The 24,817-nt window shown below is 41.0% G+C and overlaps 1 protein-coding gene across 2 annotated transcripts in view; it reads left to right on the forward strand.

Annotated features, from left to right (window-relative positions):
- Positions 1–24,817, forward strand: part of LOC139734523 (CCR4-NOT transcription complex subunit 2-like) — a 243,407-nt gene that overhangs the window by 116,498 nt on the left and 102,092 nt on the right. For both annotated transcript variants that reach the window (XM_071645298.1, XM_071645299.1), the window contains exon 7: positions 24,459–24,557. In XM_071645298.1, the coding sequence (XP_071501399.1) occupies positions 24,459–24,557 (99 nt within the window). The remainder of the gene's footprint in view (positions 1–24,458; positions 24,558–24,817) is intronic.

Here is a 24,817-nt window from a genome sequence, read left to right on the forward strand (position 1 = left end):
AGCGGAGTGAGTGAACAATTTTGCGTATAAAATGGTATCATTTACTAAATAAACTTCTTGTATCAATTCTTACAGTGAAGATCATGAACGCGACCGAGCCCAAGCGAGCAGAGCGAGCGAGGGGGGGTGGGAGGGGGTGTCCCCCTCCCACGGTGAGAACTTTTTGCATTTTGATGTTGTACATGGTGCAATTTGATGCATGTTTTGTGCGTTTTGTCGACTTGAAACAGTCCCACTTGTTTAAGGTAGCAATATATTTCGATGTCGATTATCATTAAACAATTTTAGCTGTAAAATGGTATTATTTAGATAAACTCTTTGTATTCATTCTTACACTGAATATCACGAACGCGACCGAACACGAGCGAGCAGAGTGAGTGGCGGGTGGGGGGGATGGGAGGTGAGATCTTTTTGCATTTTGATGTTGTAAATGGTGCAATTTTATGCATGTTTGGGTGTTTTATTGACTTGAAACAGGCCCACTTGATTAAGGTAGCAGAATATTTTATGTAGATTATTATTGAACAATTTTGCCTATAAAACGGTATCATTTACTAAATAAACTTCTTCTGTCAATTCTTACACTGAAGATCATGAACGCGACCGAGCCCGAGCGAGCGGAGCGAGCGTGGGGGGGTGGGAGGAGGGTGTCCCACTCCCACGGTGAGAACTTTTTGCATTTTGATGTTGTACATGGTGCAATTTGATGCATGTTTTGTGCGTTTTGTCGACTTGAAACATTTTCACTTGTTTAAGGTAGCAATATATTTCGATGTCAATTATCATGAAACAATTTTAGCTATAAAATGGTATTATTTAGAGAAACTCTTTGTATTAATTCTAACACTGAATATCATGAACGCGACTGACCCCGAGCGAGCTGAGCGAGCAAGGGAGGGATAAGGGGGAGGGTATTGGAGGGGGTCTCCCCCTCCCATGGTGAGAACTTTTTGCGTTTTGATGTTGTACATGGTGCAATTTGATGCATGTTTTTTGCACGTTTTGTCGACTTGAAAAAGTCACACTTGTTTAAGGTAGCATTATATTGTGATGTCAATTAATATAAAACAATTTGGCTATGAAATGGTATCATTTGAATAACCTTCTTGTATTAATTATACCCCCACCCACACATAGTGTGTAGGGGGGGGTATATAGGAATCACTCTGAGGTCGGGTGGCCGGCCGGTCGGTCGGTTGGGCGGTCGGGCGGGCGGTCAGTCCGTTGCAAAATCTTGTGGATCGAACTCCTCTCTCATTTTTTGAGCAATTGACCCCAAATTTGGCATGTGTGACCACTGTCAAAGGTAGATGTGCAAGACACCTTTTTCGTTAGTATCGCATAATGCATTGCCATGGCAACGGCATATTTTTATAAAAACTTGTGGATCGAACTCCTCTCTCATTTTTTGATCAATTTACCCCAAATTTAGCATGTGTGACCACTATCAAAGGAAGATGTGCAAGACACCTTTTTCGTTAGTATTGCACAATGAGTTGCCATGGCAACGGCAAATTTTAAAAAAATCTTGCAAAATGTTGTGGATCGAACTCCTCTCTCATTTTTTGAGCAATTGACCCCAAATTTGGCATGCGTGACCGCTATCAAAGGTTGATGTGCAAGACACCTTTTTCGCTAATATCGCATAATGCATTGCCATGGCAACGGCAAATTTTCATAAAAACTTGTGGATCGAACAACTTTCTCATTTTTTGAGCAATTAACTTCAAATTTGGCATGTGTGACTGCTACCACAGGCCGATGTGCAAGACACCTTTTTCATGAGTATTTCATACTGTGTTGCCATGGCAACGGCAGATTTTCATAAAAATCTTACAAAATGTAGTGGATCGAACTACTCTCTCAGTTTTGTAACAATTCAGTTTGAATTTGGGATATGTGATCAATGTAATATATAGTTGTGCCAAAACATCTTTGGTGTGTGCATTCAAAAATCTGTTACCATGGCAACGGCAGTTTTTTTTTTACCAATCATACAAAAATGTGTGGATTAATCTAACTTCTTCAGTTTTTAAGCATTTGGCTCAAAAATTGGCACATGTGACCACTATGGTACGTAGATGTGCGTACTTACTCTTTCGTCATTGTTGATCAATGCGTTGCCATGGTAACAGCATAGTTTGAATGAAAATCATGCAAAAATATTGTGGATTCAGATAACTCCCACAGTCTTAGAGCATTTGGCTTGAAATTTGGCACATGTGACCACTATAGTATATGGATGTGTAAACTTAATCTTTCGTCAATGATAAACAATGCGTTGCCATGGTAACAGGTTTTTTTTTACCAAAAAGGATACAGAAATATTGTGGATTCGGCTAACTCCCTTAGTCTGTGAGCATTTAGCTTGAAATTTGGCACACATAACCACTGTGGTACAAAGATGTGTAAACTTAATCTTTCGTCAGTGGTGATCAGTGTACTGCCATGGTAACGGCATATTTTGAATGAAAATCATAGAAAAATATTGTGGATTCAGTTAACTCCCTCAGTCTGTGAGCATTTGGCTTGAAATTTGGCACATGTGACCACTATAGCGTTGTGTGTAAACTTGATCTTTCGTCAGTGGTGAACAATGCGTTGCCATGGTAGCAGCATCTTTTCACTAAAATGCATACAAAAATATTGTGGATTCAGGCAACTACCTCAGTCTTTGAGCATTTAGCTTGAAATTTGGCACATGTGACCACTATAGTACGTAGATGTGCATACATAATCTTTCACCATCGTTGATCTGTGTGTTGCCATGGTAACAGCATATTTTGAATGAAAATCATGCAAGAATATTGTAGATTCAGTTAACTCCCTCAGTCTTTGAGCATTTGGCTTGAAATTTGGCACATGTGACCACTAGAGCATATAGATGTGCAAACTTAATCTGTCATTAGTGTTGAACAATGCATTGCCATGGTAACAGCATTTTTGTCACCAAAAAGCATATCAAGATACAAGTATTGTGGATTCAGCTAGATCACTCAGTCTTTGAGCATTTAGCTTGAAATTTATCACACCTGACCACTATGGTACGTAGATGTGCAAACTTAACCATTTGTTATTGTTGATCAATGAGTTTCCATGGTAACAGCATATTTTGAATGAAAATCATGCAAAAATATTGTGGATTCAGGTAACTCCCTCAGTCTTTGAGCATTTGGCTTGAAATTTGGCACATGCAACCACTATAGTACAGAGATATGCAAACTTCATATTTCATCATTGTTGAACAATGTGTTGCCGTGGTAACAGTGCATTTTGAATGCAAAATCATTCAAACATTTCGATTCTCCTAACTCTCTCTGTTTTAGAGCATTTTGGCTTCAAATTTGGCACATGTTACCTCTACATTACCTAGATGTGCAAACAATCTTTTGTCAGTGTTGAAAATGTGTTGCCATGGTAACAGTATATTTTGAATGAAAATGATACACTAATTAGTGATATTGTGAATTCAACTTAAGGCCCTTAGCCTTTTATCATTTGGCTTGAAATTTGGCACATGTAATGGCTATCGTGCAAACTTCATTTTTTCTTAATGTGCAACATTGTGTTGCCATGATAACACAGTTTTTGATGAAAACCATACGAATTATCAGTCTATATCTTGCTCACTCAGTTTTTGAGCATTTGACTTGAGATGTGGGACATGTGACTAACAGTGAGCAATACATTTATTCACTTTTGAACGGTGCATTGCCATTGTAACATTTGTTTTCATTAAAAAGTAAAAAAAGAAATTAGTCCTGGTTGAGCTAATTCTCTCAGTTGTGGGTGGGGGTATATTAATCACAATGAGTGATAGTTCTAGTTTTTACACTTGATATCATGAAAGGGACGGAATCCCAAGCAAGTGGAGCGAGGGGGGGAGGGTGTGGGAGGGGGATGTTCCCCTCCCACGGTGAGAACTTTTTGCATTTTGATGTTGCAAATGATGCAATTTGATGCATGTTTTTTACGTGTTTTATCGAATTGAAACAGTCCCACTTGTTTATGGTAGCAGAATATTTTGATGTCGATTATTATTGAACAATTTGCCTTAAATGGCATCATTTAAATAAACTTTTTGTATCAATTCTTACACTGAATATCACGAACATGACCAAACAGGAGCGAGCGGAGGGGCGAGGGAAGGGGGGGAGGGTGTGGGAGGCGGACCTATTAGGAGAATCATGCATTATGGCGGAGGCATACCAGTCGCCATAGCGACATTTCTAGTTTCAGTTTTAGAACTGAAATTCAACAATCTGGTGCACACATTTTGTGGCATATTTGGAAAACTGTCTATGTTCAAAGTGTAACCACAGTCTACTTGTTTGCATAGGGGCCGGGGGGGTACCTATCAAAAAACACAAGAAAATTTTCCTCATTTCGGGTATCATTCGATGCCCCTGTTCATCCCTGGGTATGCCCATAGATGTACACAGTATCAGAATCATCATCATTTCAGGAATAATTCAGGAAATGGGGGGGGGGTTTCAATTATGGCGGTATAGTTTTTGTTCTTGTTTGTTTGTTTTCGTACATAATTTGCAGATGGTCCCGAGTTGCTCGCGTCATAGCATGTTTACATGTAACCTATGCTATTTGACGTTGTCAACGTCCGGACCATACCTTATGTCGATATTACTTTCTTCGCGAGCGAGCAAAGCGAGCAAGCGCTTTAGAAAATTATGTATACATTATCCTACAAGATAGAATACTGTTCAGCTCTGTTACCTGTCTGAAGGCGGGCGTACGAATGTCATGCAATGTGCCAAAATTGATACAATCACATTTCTGCTTCCTCCATTTTTTTCTAAAATTTCAGGGGGGATGATTGTACAGGCCATTCCCCCCCCCCCTCCATTTCAGGGGGGTATAAATTCCCCCCCCCCATCCCTCCCGGGATTTACGCCCATGGGAGGTTTATCGTGATGTAATCTACAAGCCTATAGATTTTGGATGTGCTGCCCCTAGTGTTCCATCTTTCTTAGGGTCAAAGGTCATGCTGTTTGTGGCTGGTTAAGTGCACTCTACAGGCTACACTTTCTTGAAGAATTTTATTCAAATTTAGTATGAAGATCTACCATGATATAATCTACAAGCCTATAGATTTTGGATCTGCCGCCCAAAGTGTTCCAGCTTTTATAGGGTCAAAGGTCATACTGTTGGTGGATAGTTTGTGTGCACTCTCTAGGCTACAGATTTTGTTCAAATTTGGTATGAAGGTCTACCATGATATAAGCTACAAGTAGAAAGGCTGATGTAAATTCTTCTCATTCATCCAGTCAAAGTACAAGATCAAAGATTAGTTGAATCAAGAAACTGGAAATAAACTTACTGTTGCGATGTTTCGCCTCGGGCGAATGAAGCTCCCGATGATGGAATGGCCCTTACATAGTGCGAGATTGTGCAGAGCGCACTGGACCTTGTCCAGCGCGCGAAAGACGGCTTGGGATTCTTCCTGAAGAAGCCAATTGATAATTGGCGAAACGTCGCAACAGTGAGTTTATTTCCAGTTTCTTGATTCAACTAATCTTTGATCTTGTACTTCGACTGGATGAATGAGAAGAATTTACATCAGTCTATCCGACACGAATTCGGTCAGGAATGTGTGAGATTGTGCAGAAACAGCGAAAAGACGGCTAGGTAAATCGCGAATTTCCGTAATCACCTGCGGTTCAACCTACGTTGTCTACACGACAACATTATACCCACCAGCGTTCAGCTAAAGAGTAATGTTCGAGGTCATAAAGCACTGAACATCTTGAAGAACGCCGAGAGGAAATTACTCAACGAAAGGGTCAGACAAATTGATCACAAGTTAGATCATTTGAAAGCACATCAAAATTATTTGGAAAAGAGGATAGGGGAGCAGTTTCCAGCCAAGGTTGTCTGACAAATCAAGGATTACACTACACATGCGCAGTTGGCACAACACGAGCTCACCAAACGGCGCCATATTGGAAAATTCGCGAAGCTCCGTGATACATGTGAATCACGAGCAGATTTGGATCATAACTGGAGACGTAGCAAGCCTACCGGCGTGTCATCCACTGTCCCATCGAGTTGGGTGAGAAATCTGTCATCTAGGGAATTATCGCATGAGGAAAAATCTCTCTTAGGAAAAGGTCAAAATTTCGCGACATCGCCTACACAACTACCCGTATCGGAACTGATTACCGCTACTGAGTCTGCCAATCCGACTAGGTAACATCAAACCTGATGCTGCAGAGGAGTTACGGCATGACGTGAGTACCCTATTATGTCACTCTGAATTACCGAAACCGAATATCACAGAGAAAGAACGACGTGCTTTGAAAGTATTAGCAGGGGATAAGAACATTGTAATTGTACCAGCAGATAAAGGGAGGTGTGTAGTTGTGCTTGACGAGGACAAGTACACTGACAAATGTCTAGATTTGTTGGCCGATAAGAAGACATATAAGAGCATAGGTTATAATCCTACCAATGGATATAGGAAGACAGTAACGGGTGTCATTAACAAGATCCACAAGGAAGATGGTTTCAGCGATAGACAAAAACAGTTCTTGACTCCACCTACAGAACCGATCGTACCAGGATTTTTATGGCCTGCCAAAGGTACATAAACCTGATCCCATTCCAGTGAGACCCATTGTAAGCTACATAGGCTCTGTGACTTACAGCCTCGCCAAACACGTTGCCAACATTCTAAGTCCCTTAGTAGGAAAGTCCCCTCACCACGTGAAAAACAGCCAAGACTTCATTGAGAAGATTTCACACATCAAACTAGCGGATAACGAAACCTTAGTATCATATGATGTAAGTGCTCTATTTACATCGATTCCCTCATCAGAAGCAGTTAATGTGGTTAGGACATGTCTTAGTCGGGATGACAGCTGGAAGGATCGTACTTCACTTTCCATAGATCAGATTGTTGAAGCGTTACGGGTTTGTTTAACACTATCTGTGTCACGGGCCGATTAAATCGGCCCAAAACCTGCCATGTAAATGCTTCGGCCGATCTCATCGGCCCTATTTTGATTGACAGATTACTTCAAAGGCTATGACACTACCACTCTATAAACTCATTTGTGATTGGCTGATAGTGTAAGGAAACGTTATCCAGTGTGAAAAAAAGCTTCCCCACCTTCAACCAATCAGGAAAGCCTTCTCAAAGTCAAAGAAATTGTGTTGCCCCCTCCCATGTTTATTTGCATTCAGACTGCAATGTATTGTGTACAGTTTTGCTATAGGTTTCTTGTGTGGAGAACTTACACGAATCTGTATATGTGGGACTGTAATAAGATCGCCGTGTGCGATGAAAAGATCGTACACATGGGTCAATTTTCATCCATTTTATCTAAGTCAATATAGTAAAATATGAAGTGAAAACATTCAGGATAGGGATTTCAGCATCTTTGAATTCTGTGAAGGGGTATAGTTTTAGTGATATCGGCCTCATGAATGAACTGTAGAATAAATGAACACTGCACATTCAGTGCAGCAGTTGTAGCTCTTTACTCAGCACTTATAGCGGTGCAATGGGTCTCTAGTTAGCCGGGGCTAGCGGGGCAGGGTGCTAGGAGCAATAAGGGTACAGTAGCCTCCAACCCGAAGCTGCACAGTCTCGGTCTCGAAGCTTAGAAGCTGAGGTATGTTTGACTGTTGGTCATTATTATCTAATAAACTGTTATTTTATGAAACTTATGTTCAGTGTAGGTTTATCATAAAGCTACAGCGATAGTTCAATTCTGTTTCAATGAGGAGAGTGCAAAGGAGTCTAGCATACTCGACAGGAATGGACATTCTGAAGACTGAATATTTTCAGTGACAATTTTTACCCGAAGATTATCTTACCATACATGGCAATATTATAGGACAAGAATAATCTAAACTACAAGTAAAAGCCGTATAATCAATTAATATTTTCATCCTGACTAGATGTTAGCACGCTTTATCTACTTTCATGCCAACATTTCATTCATAAAATCAGAAATTGTGCGAAGTGTGTAAAATGTAGGTTGTACGTGCCACACACTTTTGTTCATAAAATGAAAAGTACTAATGCTACTGACAAAAAAAAATCACATCATCTGAAAGCTGAATAAATTCTCTACAACATTTGTATAGACCTTTTTGGGATATAAGAGCATGTTGTGTGAGAAAATGAGGTGGTAACATGTACAAGCAAGTCTGCAAAGATAATTATGTGACATAAGAGGGCGTCCTTCTTAAAATTTGAGGGTGCCCTCACTCAGATTATTATGTAATATGAAAGTATAGACCATAAGCTTTCAAATGATGTATAACATGACACATTAATGTCAATAATAACAATCAGAACTGGTCAACAACAATCCCATGTCTGCGCACTGCAAAATAGCTGAGCATTCTGGCTTTGTCTATGTGACAGAGATAGGGTTAAGTACAACCTATTTCTCCTTCAACGGCAAGCACTACATACAACAACATGGATGTGCTATGGGTTCACCAGTTTCTCCCATAGTAGCTAACATCTACATGCAAGAGTTTGAGACCACAGCACTGAGTACCTACTCTGGACACAAACCACGTATCTGGCTCCGATATGTGGATGACACTTTTGTCATCCTACATGAAGAAGAGAGTGCGTCCTTCTTTGGTCACATCAACTCCTTGGACATGCACATTTCCTTTACACAAGAAACATGCAAGGATGGACATCTGGCATTCTTAGATGTTGAGGTCCACGTCAATTCAGATAGTACCCTCTCCACTTCAGTGTACAGGAAACCGACACATACAGACCAGTATCTTAACTTCCAGTCACATTACCCCTTGGTTCACAAACTTGCAGTCATCAGGACCCTCTTCCACAGAGCAGACACCATAGTTCACAGTCCACCTGAGGTTGAAAAAGAAAAGACCAACATCAAAAATGCCCTAGCTGGATGTGGATACCCAGACTGGGCATTCTCTAAAACCGACACCCCGAAACAACCAAGCAAGAACACACGGAGAACCCACGGTGCACAGGGACGGAAAGTCACCAGCACTATCCCGTACGTGCATGATCTGTCGGACAAGATCAAAAGGTTGTTTCAGAAACAGGGCATCACTACTGCTTTCAAGCCCCACAACACTTTAAGGCAGAGACTAGTTCACGTCAAGGACCGAGTCGCCAAAGAAAAGCAGAGAAACGTGGTCTATGGCATCCGATGTTCCCAGGAGGATTGCCATGATTTCTACATAGGGGAGACCCAACAATCACTGAAAGCTCACATGAACCAACACAGAAGACCCAGCAACTCAGAAAGCATCCCGGATTCAGCAGTATACACACACATCAATGCCAGCAAACACTCGTTTAACACCAATGAAGTGATTATTCTGGATAGAGAATCCAAGTGGTTTGAGAGGGGCGTCAAGGAAGCCATCTGGGAACGTGTGGAGAGACCTACACTTAACAAGAGAGGAGGTCTCCGCTTCAATTTATCGCACGCGTGGGACCGGGCCGTTCGCAAAATCCCAAGCCGTCTTTCGCGAGCTGGACAAGGTCCAGTGCGCTCTGCACAATCTCGCACTATTTAAGGGCCATTCCATCATCCGGAGCTTCATTTGACCGAAGAAGCCAATTGATAATTGGCGAAACGTCGCAACAGTGAATTTATTTCCAGTTTCTTGATTCAACTAATCTTTGATCTTACAAGTAGAAAGATTTGGGATGTGCCGCCCCCAGTGTTCCCTCTTTTATGGGATCAAAGGTCATGTTGGTGGATGGTTTGTGTGAGCTCTACAGGCTTCATTTCTTGACGGATTTTGTTCTATGAATTTGGTATGAAGGTCTACCATGATATGTTTGTTTGTTCATTTCCATCTGAGAGATGGCTGGATAGCCCATATTCAGCTACATTAAGCTGGTCTTCCATGGGGTCCAGTTGGATGTGAGGTGGGACCACTTCACCAGGTTGAACACCCTGCTCTTTGCGATGAATGAATGAAGCGGGATCTTTTACGTGCATGAGTTGTTACTCTCTTATACACGGGACCTCCATTTTATGTCCTATCCGAGGGACAGAGTGTTTTGCCTCTTGCTAGAGGGGACGGTATGCTTACACACAACATTGCTCAGTCCAGACTCGGGTTCGAACCCGGGCCGCGTGATCGTGAGGCAGACGCGCTATCGACTGAGCCAACTCACCGCCCTATGAGCTGCAAGTAGAAATGGGATTTGGGATGTGTCGCCCCCAGTGTTCTGTCTTTTGTAGGGTCAAAGATCATATTGTTGATGGATGGTTTGTGTGCGCTCTATACAGTTCGACCTCGATTATCCGGCCTCCTTTTATCCGGAAATCTCTATTATCCGGACGTGTTCCCGTTCACGTTCACGTAGTAAAGGACTTTTCTTTTTTCATCCAAAAACTGAGAAATAACAGTGACTTTAAACTCAATTAAAATTTCTACAAAACTCAGACGATTTCCCTACAATATTCGTGACAGAACTAACATAAAATCACACCACATCATCGTAAAAGTAAGGGACTACAATTTTTGCACAGGCTAGCATAGATTACACCATCGTTGCGGGGTACGCTACCTGCCTAGCTGCCAGTGCACTGGGACGGCAGCTTGGACAGCAGCTATATACATTAACATTGTGTCTCCCATATCCGGCCAATTCGGATAATCGAGGTCGAACTGTATTCTACATTTGTGAAGAGATTTTGTTCAAATTTGGTATGGAGGTTTATCATCATGTAATCTACAAGCCTGTAGATTTTGGATTTGCTACCCCCTGTGTTCCGCCTTTTATAGGGTCAAAGGTCATGTTGGTGGATGGTTTGTGTGTGCTCTATAGACCCATTCTTGACGGATTTTGTTTTATGAATTTAGTATGAAGGTCCACCATGATATGAGCTACAAGTAGAAAGATTTTGGATGTGCCACCTCCAGTGTTTCGTCTTTTATAGGGTCAAAGGTCATATTGTTGATGGATGGTTTGTGTGCGCTCTATAGGCTGCACTTGTTAACAGATTTTGTTCAAACTTGGCGTGGAGATTTATCATGATGTACTGTATACGCTATATATTTCGCGGGGGTTTTATTTTCACGAATTTCGCGAGTCGGGAGCTATTCGCGAAATTAACAACACGCGAAAATATTACCTTCCAAAATGAATCCCTTGCCTTGATGATACGAACATTTCAGTACTAGTATACCATGTCACGGCTTACCGAACAGACCATACTGGCTAAGCTTGTTTACGCACGTCCACGTCTACTTACGAATACTGTAGAGAGCCAATCCATTATCACAAGGGGACCACTCGTCAGAAATCTAGCGCGATGGACTTAACCACTTTAAAAATGTTGAATTCTAAGTTACTAGTTCGCAAAGTTTGGTAAGTTTTTTTTCCATGCAGTGTATAACTAGTATCATTCTTATTTGCTAGTAAGTTGAAAATTCACACTTTCTTTGCCACTTCATATTTTCTCTGGTCCCCCAATCGCGAATTTAACCACTCGCGAAAATGTGTGACAGCGGCAATTCGCGAAAATTTATGTACGCGAAAATTATAGCGTATGCAGTAATCTACAAGCCTATAGATTTTGGATGTGCTGCCCCCAGTGGTCCCTCTTTTATAGGGCAAAGGTCATGTTGGTGGATGGTTTGCATGCAATCTATAGGCTACATTTCTGAACAGATTTTGTGCAAATTTGGTATGAAGATGAAGCAAAAGCTGCTGCTAGTGCTAGTGCCGGGGGATACAATCACATTTCATGGCAATGGACATTTCTAGTTTGACTTACGATTTGGCATATTGATATGCGACCATTGTAGTACGCACATGTAGATGAGCAAACTTCATCTTCCGTCATTGTTAAAAAATGTGTATCCATGATACATCATATTTTGAATGAAAATCTGACAGAAATATTGTGGATTTGGCTTACTTCTTCATTTTTTGAGCATTTGGCTCAAATTGGCACATTTACCACTATATTCGATGTGCAAAATTCATCTTTCATCATTGTTGAACAATGTTGCCATGGCTACGGCATATTTTGAATAAAAATCTTTTATAAAATAGTGTGAATTCAGGTATAACTTCATCAATATTTGTCGAGCCCACTGGAGATGAGGGCAGACTAAGGGATCACCTATGGCGTCTGTTCGTCCGTCGTCCGTCCGTCTTTCGTCCGTCCATCGTCCGTCCATCCTTGTCCATCTGTCATCTGTCCGTCGTCCGTCGTCCGTCCTAAACACTACAAAGACTTGAATGACTCTCTACTGAGGACTTCAATTTCAATCAAACTTGGAGGGAAGAGTGGTTATACAAAGTTTAACATTTTACCAAACATGAAGGTCATCTCAAGGTCGAAGGTCACAGGCAGGGGTCAATGTTAAGTTTTTATGGCATGTTTCGATTATGGCTTATAACTTTTGATCCATATGTCTGTTTGTGACCAAACTTGGATGGTATTGTCCCTTGGGGAGTTCGAGGTCACCACAAGGTCAACGGTCACAGACAGAGATCAATGAACTTCTAAGGGCCAATGTTCAGTTTTTATGGCACATTTCGATTATGGCCCATAACTTTTGATCCCTATGACCGTTTGTGACAAAACTTAGATGGTAGATGTCCCTTGGGAGTTCAAGGTCACCACAAGGTCAAAGCTCACAGACAGGGTCAATTAATTTGTAGTTGCTAGTGTTCAGTTTTAATGGCGCATTTCGATTATCGCTCATAATTTTTGATCCCTATGTCCATTTGTGACCAAACTTGGATGGTGGATGTCCCTTGGTCAGTGTTAAGTTTTTATGGCGTGTTTTGATTATGGCATACAACTTTTGATGTATATGTCTGTTTGTGACCAAAACTTGGATGATAGATGTCCCTTGGGGAGTTGAAGGTCACCACAAGGTCAAAGGTCACAGACAGGGGTCAACAAACTTATGGCCCAATGTTAAGTTTTTACGGCGCGTTTCGATTATGGCTCATAACTTTTCATCCATTTGTCCTTGTGTGACAAAACTTGGATGGTAAATGTCCCTTTGGGAGTTGAAGGTCACCACAAGGTTGTTGACTTTTAAATCTATTTGCAATGTGATATTATGATTGTCAATTTCTTCCAACCTTTGTGTATTTCTGTATAATTCTTTTCCTCAATTCTCATTTTGATTTCTTGTGTAAATTGTATATAATTTTTATGTTACACTTTGCATACTTTGTGACTTTGTGACTTTTTTTGCGTTCGTTTGTAATTGTTATGTTTTTTTGTATCTCTCTTCATTGTATGATTTCTATGTTTTGTTATCATTTCACGGCCTTGCTGAAAAATAGCTTTTAGCTGATAGCAAGCTTCTTACCGTGGTAAAATAAATAAACTCAAACTCAAACAAGGTCAAAGCTCACAGACAGGGTCAATTAATTTTTAGTGCCCAGTATTCAGTTTTTATGGCGCGTTTCGATTATGGCTCTTAACTTTTGATCCCTATGCAGTGAGGTCCACGAGGGGTTTTTAGCATGTCGCTGCGACATGCTAAAATTTTTGCGCGACATCCTTCAAAACGTGCGACATTCTAAGCGCCATGCCAAAAAAACTGCGACATGCTAAAAGTAACTAACTCGCAAATGACTTATAGGGTGCTCCTTGTTGAAAGGAGCAGCAGTTTACAAGCGCCAAAAGTTTATCCACAGTCACCGCACCGATCACGACACAACGCGGCTCAACAACAAGCTACAGTACTCGCACAACACCACATCACACACTTGCTCACTCACGTCTCACCTCCCTGCTCACATACACATGCCATGGGATTGCGCTCTGATTCGGGATCCACACACACAGCAATTTGTGTGAAGTAACACCTAGCCGGTGCAGTGGCACAGACAGCCGCCTGTATGCATGTGAGATGGAGAGAGAGGACGGAAAGAGCTAGAGAGGGTCGGAGGCCGAGGGAGGCTGAGGAAGGCTGACACGTGCTCGCTTGTTGTCACGCTTGTTGTCGGGTTACGCAAAAACAAACGATATGAAATGCACGCCTCCTCCGCCAAAGGTTGTATATATATATTTTTTGTCCCCGCCGAACGAGTTCGAGCAGGGGACTATGAAACGGGCTCCGTACGTGTGTGTGTCTGTGTGTCCGTGTGTCCGTCTGTCCGTGCGTCCGTGTGTGATCAAAATGTTCAAAATGCTACTCCTTCGCCATTTCTAACCCGATTTTGATTCCGTTTGCTTTATGTGATGGCACTAGGTGAGGGCTTCAAAACTTCTACACAGAATTTTGACCTTTGACTTCTTTGACCTTTGACCTTGATTTTTTACCTATATTGTACATTTTGCTACAAAATGCTACTCCTTCGCCATTTGTAACCCGATTTTGATTCCGTTTGCTTTAAGTGATGGCACTAGGTGAGGACTTCAAAACTTCTACACAGAATTTTGACCTTTGACTTCTTTGACCTTTGACCTTGATTTGTGACCTGTATTGTACATTTTGCTACCAAATGCTACTCCTTCGCCATTTCTAACCCGATTTCAATTCCGTTTGCTTTATGTGATGGCACTAGGTGAGGGCTTCAAAACTTCTACACAGACTTTTGACCTTTGACTTCTTTGACCTTTGACCTTGATTTTTTTACCTATATTGTACATTGGCTACAAAATGCTACTCCTTCGCCATTTCTAACCCGATTTCGATTCCGTTTGCTTTATGTGATGGCACTAGGTGAGGGCTTCAAAACTTCTACATAGAATTTTGACCCTTGACTTCTTTCACCTTTGACCTTGATCTTTTTACCTATATTGTACATTTTGCTACTAAATGCTACTTCCGGCGGGGACATATTTTACGCACCGCGTAATTTCTACTTTTCCTTTTTTTTTTTTTCTGCTTTGGCTTGTTTGTTCGTTTGTCTGCCTGTCTGTCTCTCTATTCGCAAAATAAGTCAAAAGTTGGGAACAGATTAGGATGATATTTCAGGAACAGTTGCTTGGTAAGGGCGGACGTCCACTTGGGTGCGGACAAGCCCCGGAAGGGTTGCGGAAGCAAATTTTGTTATTTCGGCATCCTGTCCGCGACAGACGCGGAATAACTTTGTGAATCGGCTTGTCCTGGGACATTCCTAGGACTGTCCGCGGACTGTCCGCGGACTGACTGCGGACATTCATAGGAATCACTCCGGAAGAGCGCGAAATATCTCGGAATATGCTAATCGTAGCCGGGCAGTGCGGAAACATCTAGGATTACACCAGGAATGAACGCGGACAATCAGGATGCCTTCCGGACAACACAAGTTAGGCATGCGGACAAACTGCGGACAATACCAGGAAAATGGAAAGGAATAAAATTTGGTACTGACTTTGACTTTTCCTCATTTGACTGCTAGCCGTCATTGATGCTTCTTGTTGTGCTTCCGCAGTAGCTGCTGATATTATATTGATATGATATGTCAATATTATTTTATAAATGTGACCACCAAAAGTCGAAGAATAGGATTGTCTGCATGTCGGCTGACGACTCATTTTTTTTTTTTAATTGTCTTATCTGGGAGAACAATCTTTTCTCTGCCTACAGTCACATGGATGATATTCGCAAAATTTGTGAACCATATATATATATAATATACACAAAGATGTAAATTTATATACATATATATATATGTATATATATATATATATATATATATATATATAAATGTTGATAAGGTAGTCCACGTGTTGGCAAGATAAAAAGATAAGTAACAAAACTGCAACAAAGTTCATGCTGTATTCACCAACGGTTTATTTTTTCACAAGAAACAAACCGTTGGTGAATACAGCATGAACTTTGTTGCAGTTTTGTTACTTATATAATATATATATATATATATATATATTCTTTATTTCCTTTTTTTAGACATGTGCTTTATCCATCGTGAAGTATATACATGTTTTGTCTGATACTTCTGCAGAGCATGCCAAAACGATCCTAATCATTAAATTTGTTTTTCTTTCTCTCATTTTTACCCTTGTGCATCTCTAACTCTCTCTTATTTTGATCACTTTTGAACATTTTGCAATGATTCAAGTCCGAGAAGTTTTTTTTTCATGCTTAGAGCTTACTAGCCTATTGTCAATAAAGTGTAAAAATGGGGAAATATTTTTAACCCACTTTAATTTACTTTTTTTTTGGGGGGGGGGGGTTCAGCTGGGCTGTCAAGTTGGACAATCGAGTTTATTTGCAACTAAAACAAAAAGAGAAGATAAAATTATTAGGTAATACCAACTACGAAAATCATTTAGGTAAAGAATATTTCTGAGATGATTTGTGATTCTTAGGATTATGTACTTAAACATATACACTCAGCAAAAAAACAAAAACAAAAGAAAGACAGAAATTTAACACTTTTTCGAGTTCATGATTTATTGCTTTTTCTCTCATTTCACTTGAATTTTGGTTTGATAGAAAATTCTTCATTTTCCTCCATTATCTTTAGCTTTTATTGTTATTTTGGGCTTCAAAGATATTACATTTTAATGAGACCACAAGTATATCTTTGCAATTGAATTCATGCTTTTTAGTGTGATGAATTTGTCCTTTGTTCTAATATGTTGTATCTTAGAAAGCATTTACGTATGAATAACAACTTGTTCATGTTTGTATAATATATTAACATTTAGCCAAAAATTCTATGCTTTTTTTTCTGAGTGTACTTCCACCTACTTTTGTGGTTTTCAGCTGGGCTGTCACATAGGACAACCTAGTTTGTTTGCAAATAGAATACGAAAACAACATAAAGGAAAATGTACTATTGTAAATAATAGGAACCAGGAATGTCACACAGATGAAAAATAATTTCTGAAAAGATCAAATCAAAACAAACTTACTAGGAAGTTAGGGGGCTGATTTCACTTCTTTTTGGTTGCTTTTGGCACAGTCTCTACTACCTTCTTCTTTGCCTTCTGGGACCGGAAATTCCTTAGATTTACCTATTCTTCATCACTAGACGAAAGGTGTGCCTGTGATGGGGATATTTGCATGGGGACCTCGCCTCCCTTCTTGCTCATTTTGCGTTTCATTGGCATGACGCTCGCGGAAAGTGTCGACATTTTCTTGTCTGGATCACAAAATTTCCGCATCGGTTCCGGACACTTGCATATAATAGATCCGCATCGGCTCCGCGCTGTCCTAAAACATTCCTGGTGTCTTCCGCTTTCATTCGGGAAGCTTCCCCACACCGCGGGATTCTTTCCGGAGCGTATGCGGAAGGAGCGGAAGGGTTCCGGACAAGCGGGACATCCTCAGGACATCGTCAGGACAAGTCGCCGAAAGTGTCAGGAAGTTCATTTCCGCGTCCAAATTTTGGTCTCGATCAAAATTTGGACGCGGAAATTTTTCTCTCTCCCGAAGGTGCGGAAACGCCCGGACATGTCTAGGACAGTGAGCGGACACGTTCAGGAACGTGCGGACAGGTTGCCGAAGGAGTGCGGAATACCAAATTTGCATTCCGGGTCTTGTCCGCGTCTTGTCCGCGCCCTAGTGGACGCCTGGTCTAAAATGGCGCAAGGACCAGATGATTAAATTTTGGTAGTGAGAAGGATTTATGATACCACTTGAATTCACCGTCAGGATATCCAGGATTTTTTCTTAGACTTTGTTTCGTATATTTGAAAGGATTCGTATCAATTCTTTAGGAAGCTTGCCATCGGCAATAGCAATTACGCAAAATTTGATGCGTTCAAAGCATTGCCGCAGAGAGAAAATTACCTCCATCTTTCGTTAAGAAAAAAATCAAAAACAAAAACGAACGATGGAGTAAGCAAATGCAAATTGTGTAATCTTTTTTTTTTTTTTGGTAGATTCAGCGGGTTATTTTTTATCTAAAAAGCCATGCGTTCCATTTGAACCTTTAGTAAGTTAGATTTTACTCGAGCGCCGAAGTTGAATTTATCCCAAGGATCTCGTCGCAATACCGAGTTTCTAATGTGTATTTATTTTCACGTAGCTTTCGGTGCTGCAAAATTTTGCTAGGGCCTAAGCTTACTACTAAACTTATTTCTGTCGTTTCTCACACCTCGTTTGGTACGATTTCTTCCATTTTATATCACTTTATCCGTTCCCTTTATACTTTGAAGTATTTAAATGTAATTCTCTTAAGTGTCTCGCACTGTTATTTTTGTAACAGTGATTTCTCCGCTTTGCTGCAATACTTTTTCGAATCGAAGCGACGGAGCTCGGAGTTTGATCCCAGCAGCCACTTCGATGTGCTGTTTGTTGTATTTTCTAAATCAAAATGTTTGTGTTGTTGGGAGGTGTTGATACTTAGTATTTGTTATTTATTTTCCTAGCTATTTATCTTGAGGGATTATGCGTGTTTCTTAATGTTGATAGGAAAAGGCTAAAATGATCTTGAGTGATGTCTGATGATGATGATGATAACTATGCTGGTGACTGGTGTAAAAAGACGGCTTCCTGTGAATGCTGAGCGTACGTGACGTTTGTTTATTTCCCTTTCCCTCTTACTCTTCTTTCCCTCTTACTCTTCTTTCCCCTCTCAAGAATGATAAAAAAAAAGAAATTACATACACCTCACAACAAAAAGAACCATGTGCTATAGCAACCTTCGTAAAGTTAAATCTAAATGTTCAATATCAGCAAAGAATAAGGGGAAAGCACGAATGACAATAAATAAAAGCGAAGAGATCGTGTATGCAGTCTCTTCGGCTTGAAGAAACTTGACACCCCACCCCTCTCCCTTGTGGAAATTTCCGCAAAAGCAGGTGCCACACCCAGGTGCGTGCCAGAGGAAAGAATGCGCGCACAGGAATAAACAACGTGTAAATATCCTGGAAATATCGATCGAAGAACCAGCTCATTAGTTGAATTAAAGGAATCATTGCAAAGATATCATGATTCTATTTCTATAGCCTTTCTTTTGGCGCATAGTAGGAAACATCGAACAGTCGATTATAGTGTACTTGATCGAATATCTAATGTTCCCTGAACAATAAAGAAAGGATTGATTATTCAGTCAATTAAAAATGCAATCACAGAAATACATGAATTAAAGGTCTCGTATGCCCAGACAAATTCACTACGAGTAGGTCCAATGAGATGCAGTCATCACCTGGTTAGACAGTAAAATACAACGTGTAATGACAATTAATTCCAGTTCACGCTCATCAAAACTGCTTATTACTTTTCAAAGTTTTGGCTATCAACATTCGTTCGTGGGTGTATTTTGTTTGTTTGTTTGTTTTGTGTGTTTTTCCCTCATGAAAGGCGTAATGATTTCTTCGTATCGAATGTAAAATGCATGTTTACCGTAAACAAGCCATTCAGCTCAGCTCCGCTATGGCGCATTCGATCCATCGAACTTGCAGTAACCTCTTACAGGCAGGATCGAGCACATGGCGCATTCCTTTAAACTTGATAGTGAAGCCACGTGTTTGCATCGGCGCTTCCACACACAGCGCGGCATTTTGCGATCATCGTTATAGCAGAATTTTTGATTCCAGTCAGGGGAAAAGGAATTGGAATACTTCGGAAAATACTGATATTTAAAATCCAATGAAATAAAAAAAGCCCGAAAACAACGCATGATTATTGTCCCCGCCGAACGAGTTCGAGCAGGGGACTATGAAACGTGTACGTGTGTGTGTCCGTGTGTCCGTCCGTCCGTCCGTCCGTGTGTGCGTCCGTGTGTGCGTCCGTGTTTGATCAAAATCTTCAATTTGCTACTTCTCTGTCATTTATGAGCCAATTTTGATTCTGTTTGCTTTATATGATAGCACTACATGGGAGCTTTGAAACTTCTACACAGAATTTCAGTCGTGACCTTTGACCTTGACCTTTGACCTATATTGTACATTTTGCTACAAAATGCTACTCCTTCGCCATTTCTAACCCGATTTCGATTCCGTTTGCTTTATGTGATGGCACTAGGTGAGGGCTTCAAAACTTCTACACAGAATTTTGACCTTTGACCTTGATTTTTGACCTATATTGTACATTTTGCTACAAAATGCTACTCCTTCGCCATTTCTTACCCAATTTCAATTCCGTTTGCTTTATGTGATGGCACTAGGTGAGGGCTTCAAAACTTCTACACAGAATTTTGACCTTTGACTTCTTTGACCTTTGACCTTGATTTTTGACCCATATTGTACATTGGCTACAAAATGCTACTTCGCCATTTGTAACCCAATTTCGATTCTGTTTGCTTTGTGTGATGGCACTAGGAGAGGGCTTCAAAACTTCACAGAATTTTGACCTTTGACTTCTTTGACCTTTGACCTTGATTTTTGACCTCTATTGTACATTTTGCTACAAAATGCTACTCCTTCGCCATTTCTTACTTGATTTCGATTCTTTTGCTTTATGTGATGGCACTAGGTGAGGGCTTCAAATCTTCTACACAGAATTTTGACCTTTGACCTTAATTTTTGACCTACATTTTCTTCTACATTTTGCTACAAAATGCTACCTTTGCCATTTCTAACCCGATTTCGATTCCGTTTGCTTTATGTGATGGCACTAGGTGAGCGCTTCAAAACTTCTACACAGAATTTTGACCTTTGACTTCTTGACCTTTGACCTTGATTTTTAGCTCACCTGAGCCAAAGGCTCAAGTGAGCTATTGCGATCGCCCTTCGTCCGGCGTCCGTCGTGCGTCGTCGTGTCCGTCGTCCGTCGTCCGTCGTGCGTCGTGCGTAAACTTTTTACATTTTCATCTTCTTCTTGAAAACCCCAAGACCGATTTTCATCAAACTTGGCAGGTAGCATCCCTAGGGGGTTAGGAACTCAATTTGTTAAAATGGGCACCATGCCCCACCCAGGGGGCCCCCAGGGGGGCCCAAACCCCCCAAAATTAAGGAATCTGTAAAAATCTTCTTCTCTAGAACCAGAAGTGATAGAGCTAAGTTAATACTATGAGTTAGTACATTGATGACTGTAGTTTCAAGTTTGTTCATGGCAGAATCAGGGGTGCCCCCCTTGGGACCCAGGGGAGGGGGGTGGGGAAGGGTTCTAATGGGGCCTAAATTGTACATTTTCATCTTCTTCTTGAGAACCCCATGACCCATTTTCACCAAACTTGGCAGGTAGCATCCCTAGGGGGTTAGGAACTCAATTTGTTAAAATGGGCACCATGCCCCACCCAGGGGGGCCTCAGGGGGCCCAAGCCCCCCAAAATTAAGGATTCTGCAAAAATCTTCTTCTCTAGAACCAGAAGTGATAGTGCTTAGTTAATACTATGAGTTAGTACATTGATGACTGTAGTTTCAAGTTTGTTCATGGCAGAATCAGGGGTGCCCCCCTTGGGACCCAGGGGAGGGGGTGAGGAGGGGTCCTAATGGGGCCTAAATTGTACATTTTTATTGTCTTCTTGAGAACCCCATGACCCATTTTCACCAAACTTGGCAGGTAGCATCCCTAGGGGGTTAGGATCTCAATTTGTTAAAATGGGCACCATGCCCCACCCAGGGGGCCCCCAGGGGTCCCAAACCCCCCAAATGAAGGAATCTTTATAAATCTTCTCTAGAATCAGAAGTTATAGAGCTGAGATAATACTATGAGTGAGTACATTAATAACTGTAGTTTCAAGTTTGTTCATAGGAGATCCAGGGGTGCCCCTCTTGGGTAGGGGGGGGGGGTGGTTGGAAGGGTCCAAATGGGGGCCTGAATTGTACATTTTCATCTTCTTCCTGAAAACCTCATGATGGATTTTTGTCAAACTTGGCAGGTAGCATCCCTAGGGGGTCAGGATCTCAATTTATCAAAATGGGCACCATGCCCCACCCAGAGGGCCCCAGCGGGCCCCAATCCCCCCAAATTAAGGAATCTTTAAAAAAAATGGGCCTTTATTGTACATTTTCATCTTCTACTTGAGAATGCCTGGTCAAATTTTGGTAGAGCTGTGAATAATTTAGGTTAGTGACTGCATGAAAGGTGAACTTGCGATACTCAGGTGAGCGCTAGACCCGCGGGTCTCTTGTTTACCTATATTGTACATTTTGCTACAAAATGCTACTTCCGGCGGGGACATATATTACGCACTGCGTAATTTCTACTTTTCCTTGTGTTTAAATAGTAAACAATAATTGGAAACACAGAACAGAGTTTTGCATCCGCTCACACAGAAGCTCTCTTGAGAAGATGAAAGCATTCCCCATCCCCTGCTAGATAGTGGAAGCTTCCATAATCAGCCTAGCAAGTTTTTGGAGGTACATACTTGCACTTGTACACATTCATTGCGAGAAAGCAATCAATCAACGCTGAACATTGCGTAGTTTGGCATCTTTATCGTGCTGGTGACCAGCTCGATGCTTCGGCATGTGTCATAACGTTATGTTAGAGCCTGTAGGCCTCATAAGTCAACGAGTTTAATTCAAAATAGCAAGAAAAAAAGGAAGATTGAAAAAATACGAATTCTGGTGGAAAAATACGAATTTTGGAGCTGCTGAGTACTAATTTGTGCTTCCAAAGGTTGGCAGCTCTGTACTTAGGAAATTTAATTTCTCTTTGACACGATGTACACCTTTCAAGAAAGAAAATTAAGTGAAATATTGATGAAAGGCTTATTGTGGATAGAATTACCCAGATCTTAGTTTTTGTTAAATGTCATTCAAGTTAACTAAACGTCTGTTTACCAGTAGGCTGCAAAAGTGCAGTTCTCACTTTTCTACACTCATCTCATCTACTTTGTGAGTACACAGCTATCTTGGCATTTCAATGTGAAACTGAAAGTAAATAATATCAAAAACAGTCAGTGTGCTGTACTGTAGTACAAGTTCAAGATGTCCTTGTCATTTATCATAGCATCCCCATTGAGGAATATATCTATTTAAAATATATTCAAAAGGTCTTATGAGTAAGGAGTAGGACGATATATTAACATTTCAAGAACAATTTAAAATCTTATGTCATAATCAAACAACTAACATAATTTTTCAAATATTAATGATTTTTATCCTGGCATTGCAGAGTGATCATGGTGATCAAAGTTTTCAAAATAAGGCTAAGATAGCACCAGAGAGCATCTAGAACCCCAGAGCTGGACCCCGGTCGCAAGAGACTTCGCGCTTCACGCTCGTGATGTGCGCTTCGCGCACATATTTTCCCGCGCAAGATCACTTTTCCCCCCTGCAACATGCTAGAATTTCAAGTTGTGGACCACCCTGTATGTCCCAAGACGATTATATGGTTTGTAGGGCTCTAATCCCGAAGTCAAGGTCAAAGGTCACAGACAGGGGTCAACAAACTTTTAGGGCCCAATGTTAAGTTTTTATGGCACGTTTTGATTATGGCTCAAAATTTTTGAATCATATGTCTGTTTGTGACCAAACTTGGATGGTAGATGTCTCTTGAGGAGTTCAAGGTCACCACAAGGTCAAAGCTCACAGACAGGGGTCAATTGAACTTTTAGGGCCCAATGTTCAGTTTTTATGGCACATTTCAATTATGGCCCATAACTTTTGATCCCTATATCCGTTTGTGACCAAACTTGGGTGGAAGATGTCCCTTGGGGATTTCAAGGTCACCACAAGGTCAAATGTCACAAATGGGTCAATGAACTTTTAGTGCCCAATGTTAAGTTTCTACGGCGCGTTATTATGGCTCAAAACTTTTGACCCATAACTCTGTCTGTGACCATACTTGGATGGTAGATGTCCCTTGGGGAATTGGAGGTCACCACAAGGTCAAAGGTCACAGACAGGGGTCAGCGAAGTTTTAGAGCCCAGTGTTAAGTTTGCATGGTGCGTTTCGATTATGGTTCATAACTTTTGATCCATTTGTCCTTTTGTGACAAAACTTGGATGGTAAATGTCCCTTGGGGAGTTGAAGGTCACCACAAGGTCAAAGCTCAGAGATAGGATCAATGAGTATCTGGGAGCTAGAAAAACATAAATTTCTTCTACGTGAATGGGCGAGACACATTTTGGCACTTGCATTGTGTCATGATTGCCTATACCTGCACTAAGCCACTCGCTTATTGCTCACTATTGCTCGCATTCACTGGTTGCCACTCACATTCACTTGTAAGCATTTACGCTTACAATTTTAAAACTAGCTAGCAACTAGCACAGGCCTGTGCGCTCATCTGTGCACAGAGTACGTAGAGAGCATGTTTCATGGCACTTTATTGGGTATGACTACGTTTGTGTTTGGGCAATATGTAGGTTGAGAATGCAAAGGTATGACAGCAGCATAAAGGCAAGTGCCTCAAGATCAAATATGTCTTAGAGATGAAATAAATATGCCCACATAGCTCTTTGTAATAATTTTGTCAAAATGGCAGTGTTTAGAATAGTTGATAATGATTGCAGTTGTAATGATACCAATGACATTACACACAGTGTAATATTACTACACATTAGTTATTAAAATGTAATGTACAAAATGTATCCTTTGTGTATTGCCTTGTTAAATATCTTTCAAATTAATGAATATACTTCTGAACTGTGTTTCCAGCTAAGAAAAAAAAAATTATCTCTGTCTTGTATTCTCAGGGGACTGTTGAACATGAGCCATAACAGGACATCGCCAAGTATTCTACCTATGCAGCAGAAGCATTCTACAGCCCAGCAGCAATCCAGAGTAATAGGAAGGTAAGCAAACGGCAAAGCAATGGGGCTCCCAAATCCCTGAAATTAAGGAATCTAAAAATCTACCCTAGTACTAGAAGTGATAAAGTTAGGTTAGTGCTGGGGGACCTTCCTCAGGGCCTGGGGGACCAAATTGGGGCCCAGTTGTCACATTTTCATCTTCTTGAAAGTGCACAGAAAAATTTTCAAGAAACTTGGCAGGTATTCACGCAAGTGGGATAGAATATATGATGGGAACCTTGTTCCACTTTGGGTCCCTCAGA

Source organism: Diadema antillarum, unplaced genomic scaffold, assembly GCF_040938485.1.
Source record: "Diadema antillarum isolate AM-2024a unplaced genomic scaffold, OU_Dant_1.0 seq00000531_RagTag, whole genome shotgun sequence".
In the NCBI taxonomy this organism is placed as follows: Eukaryota; Metazoa; Echinodermata; class Echinoidea; order Diadematoida; family Diadematidae; genus Diadema; species Diadema antillarum.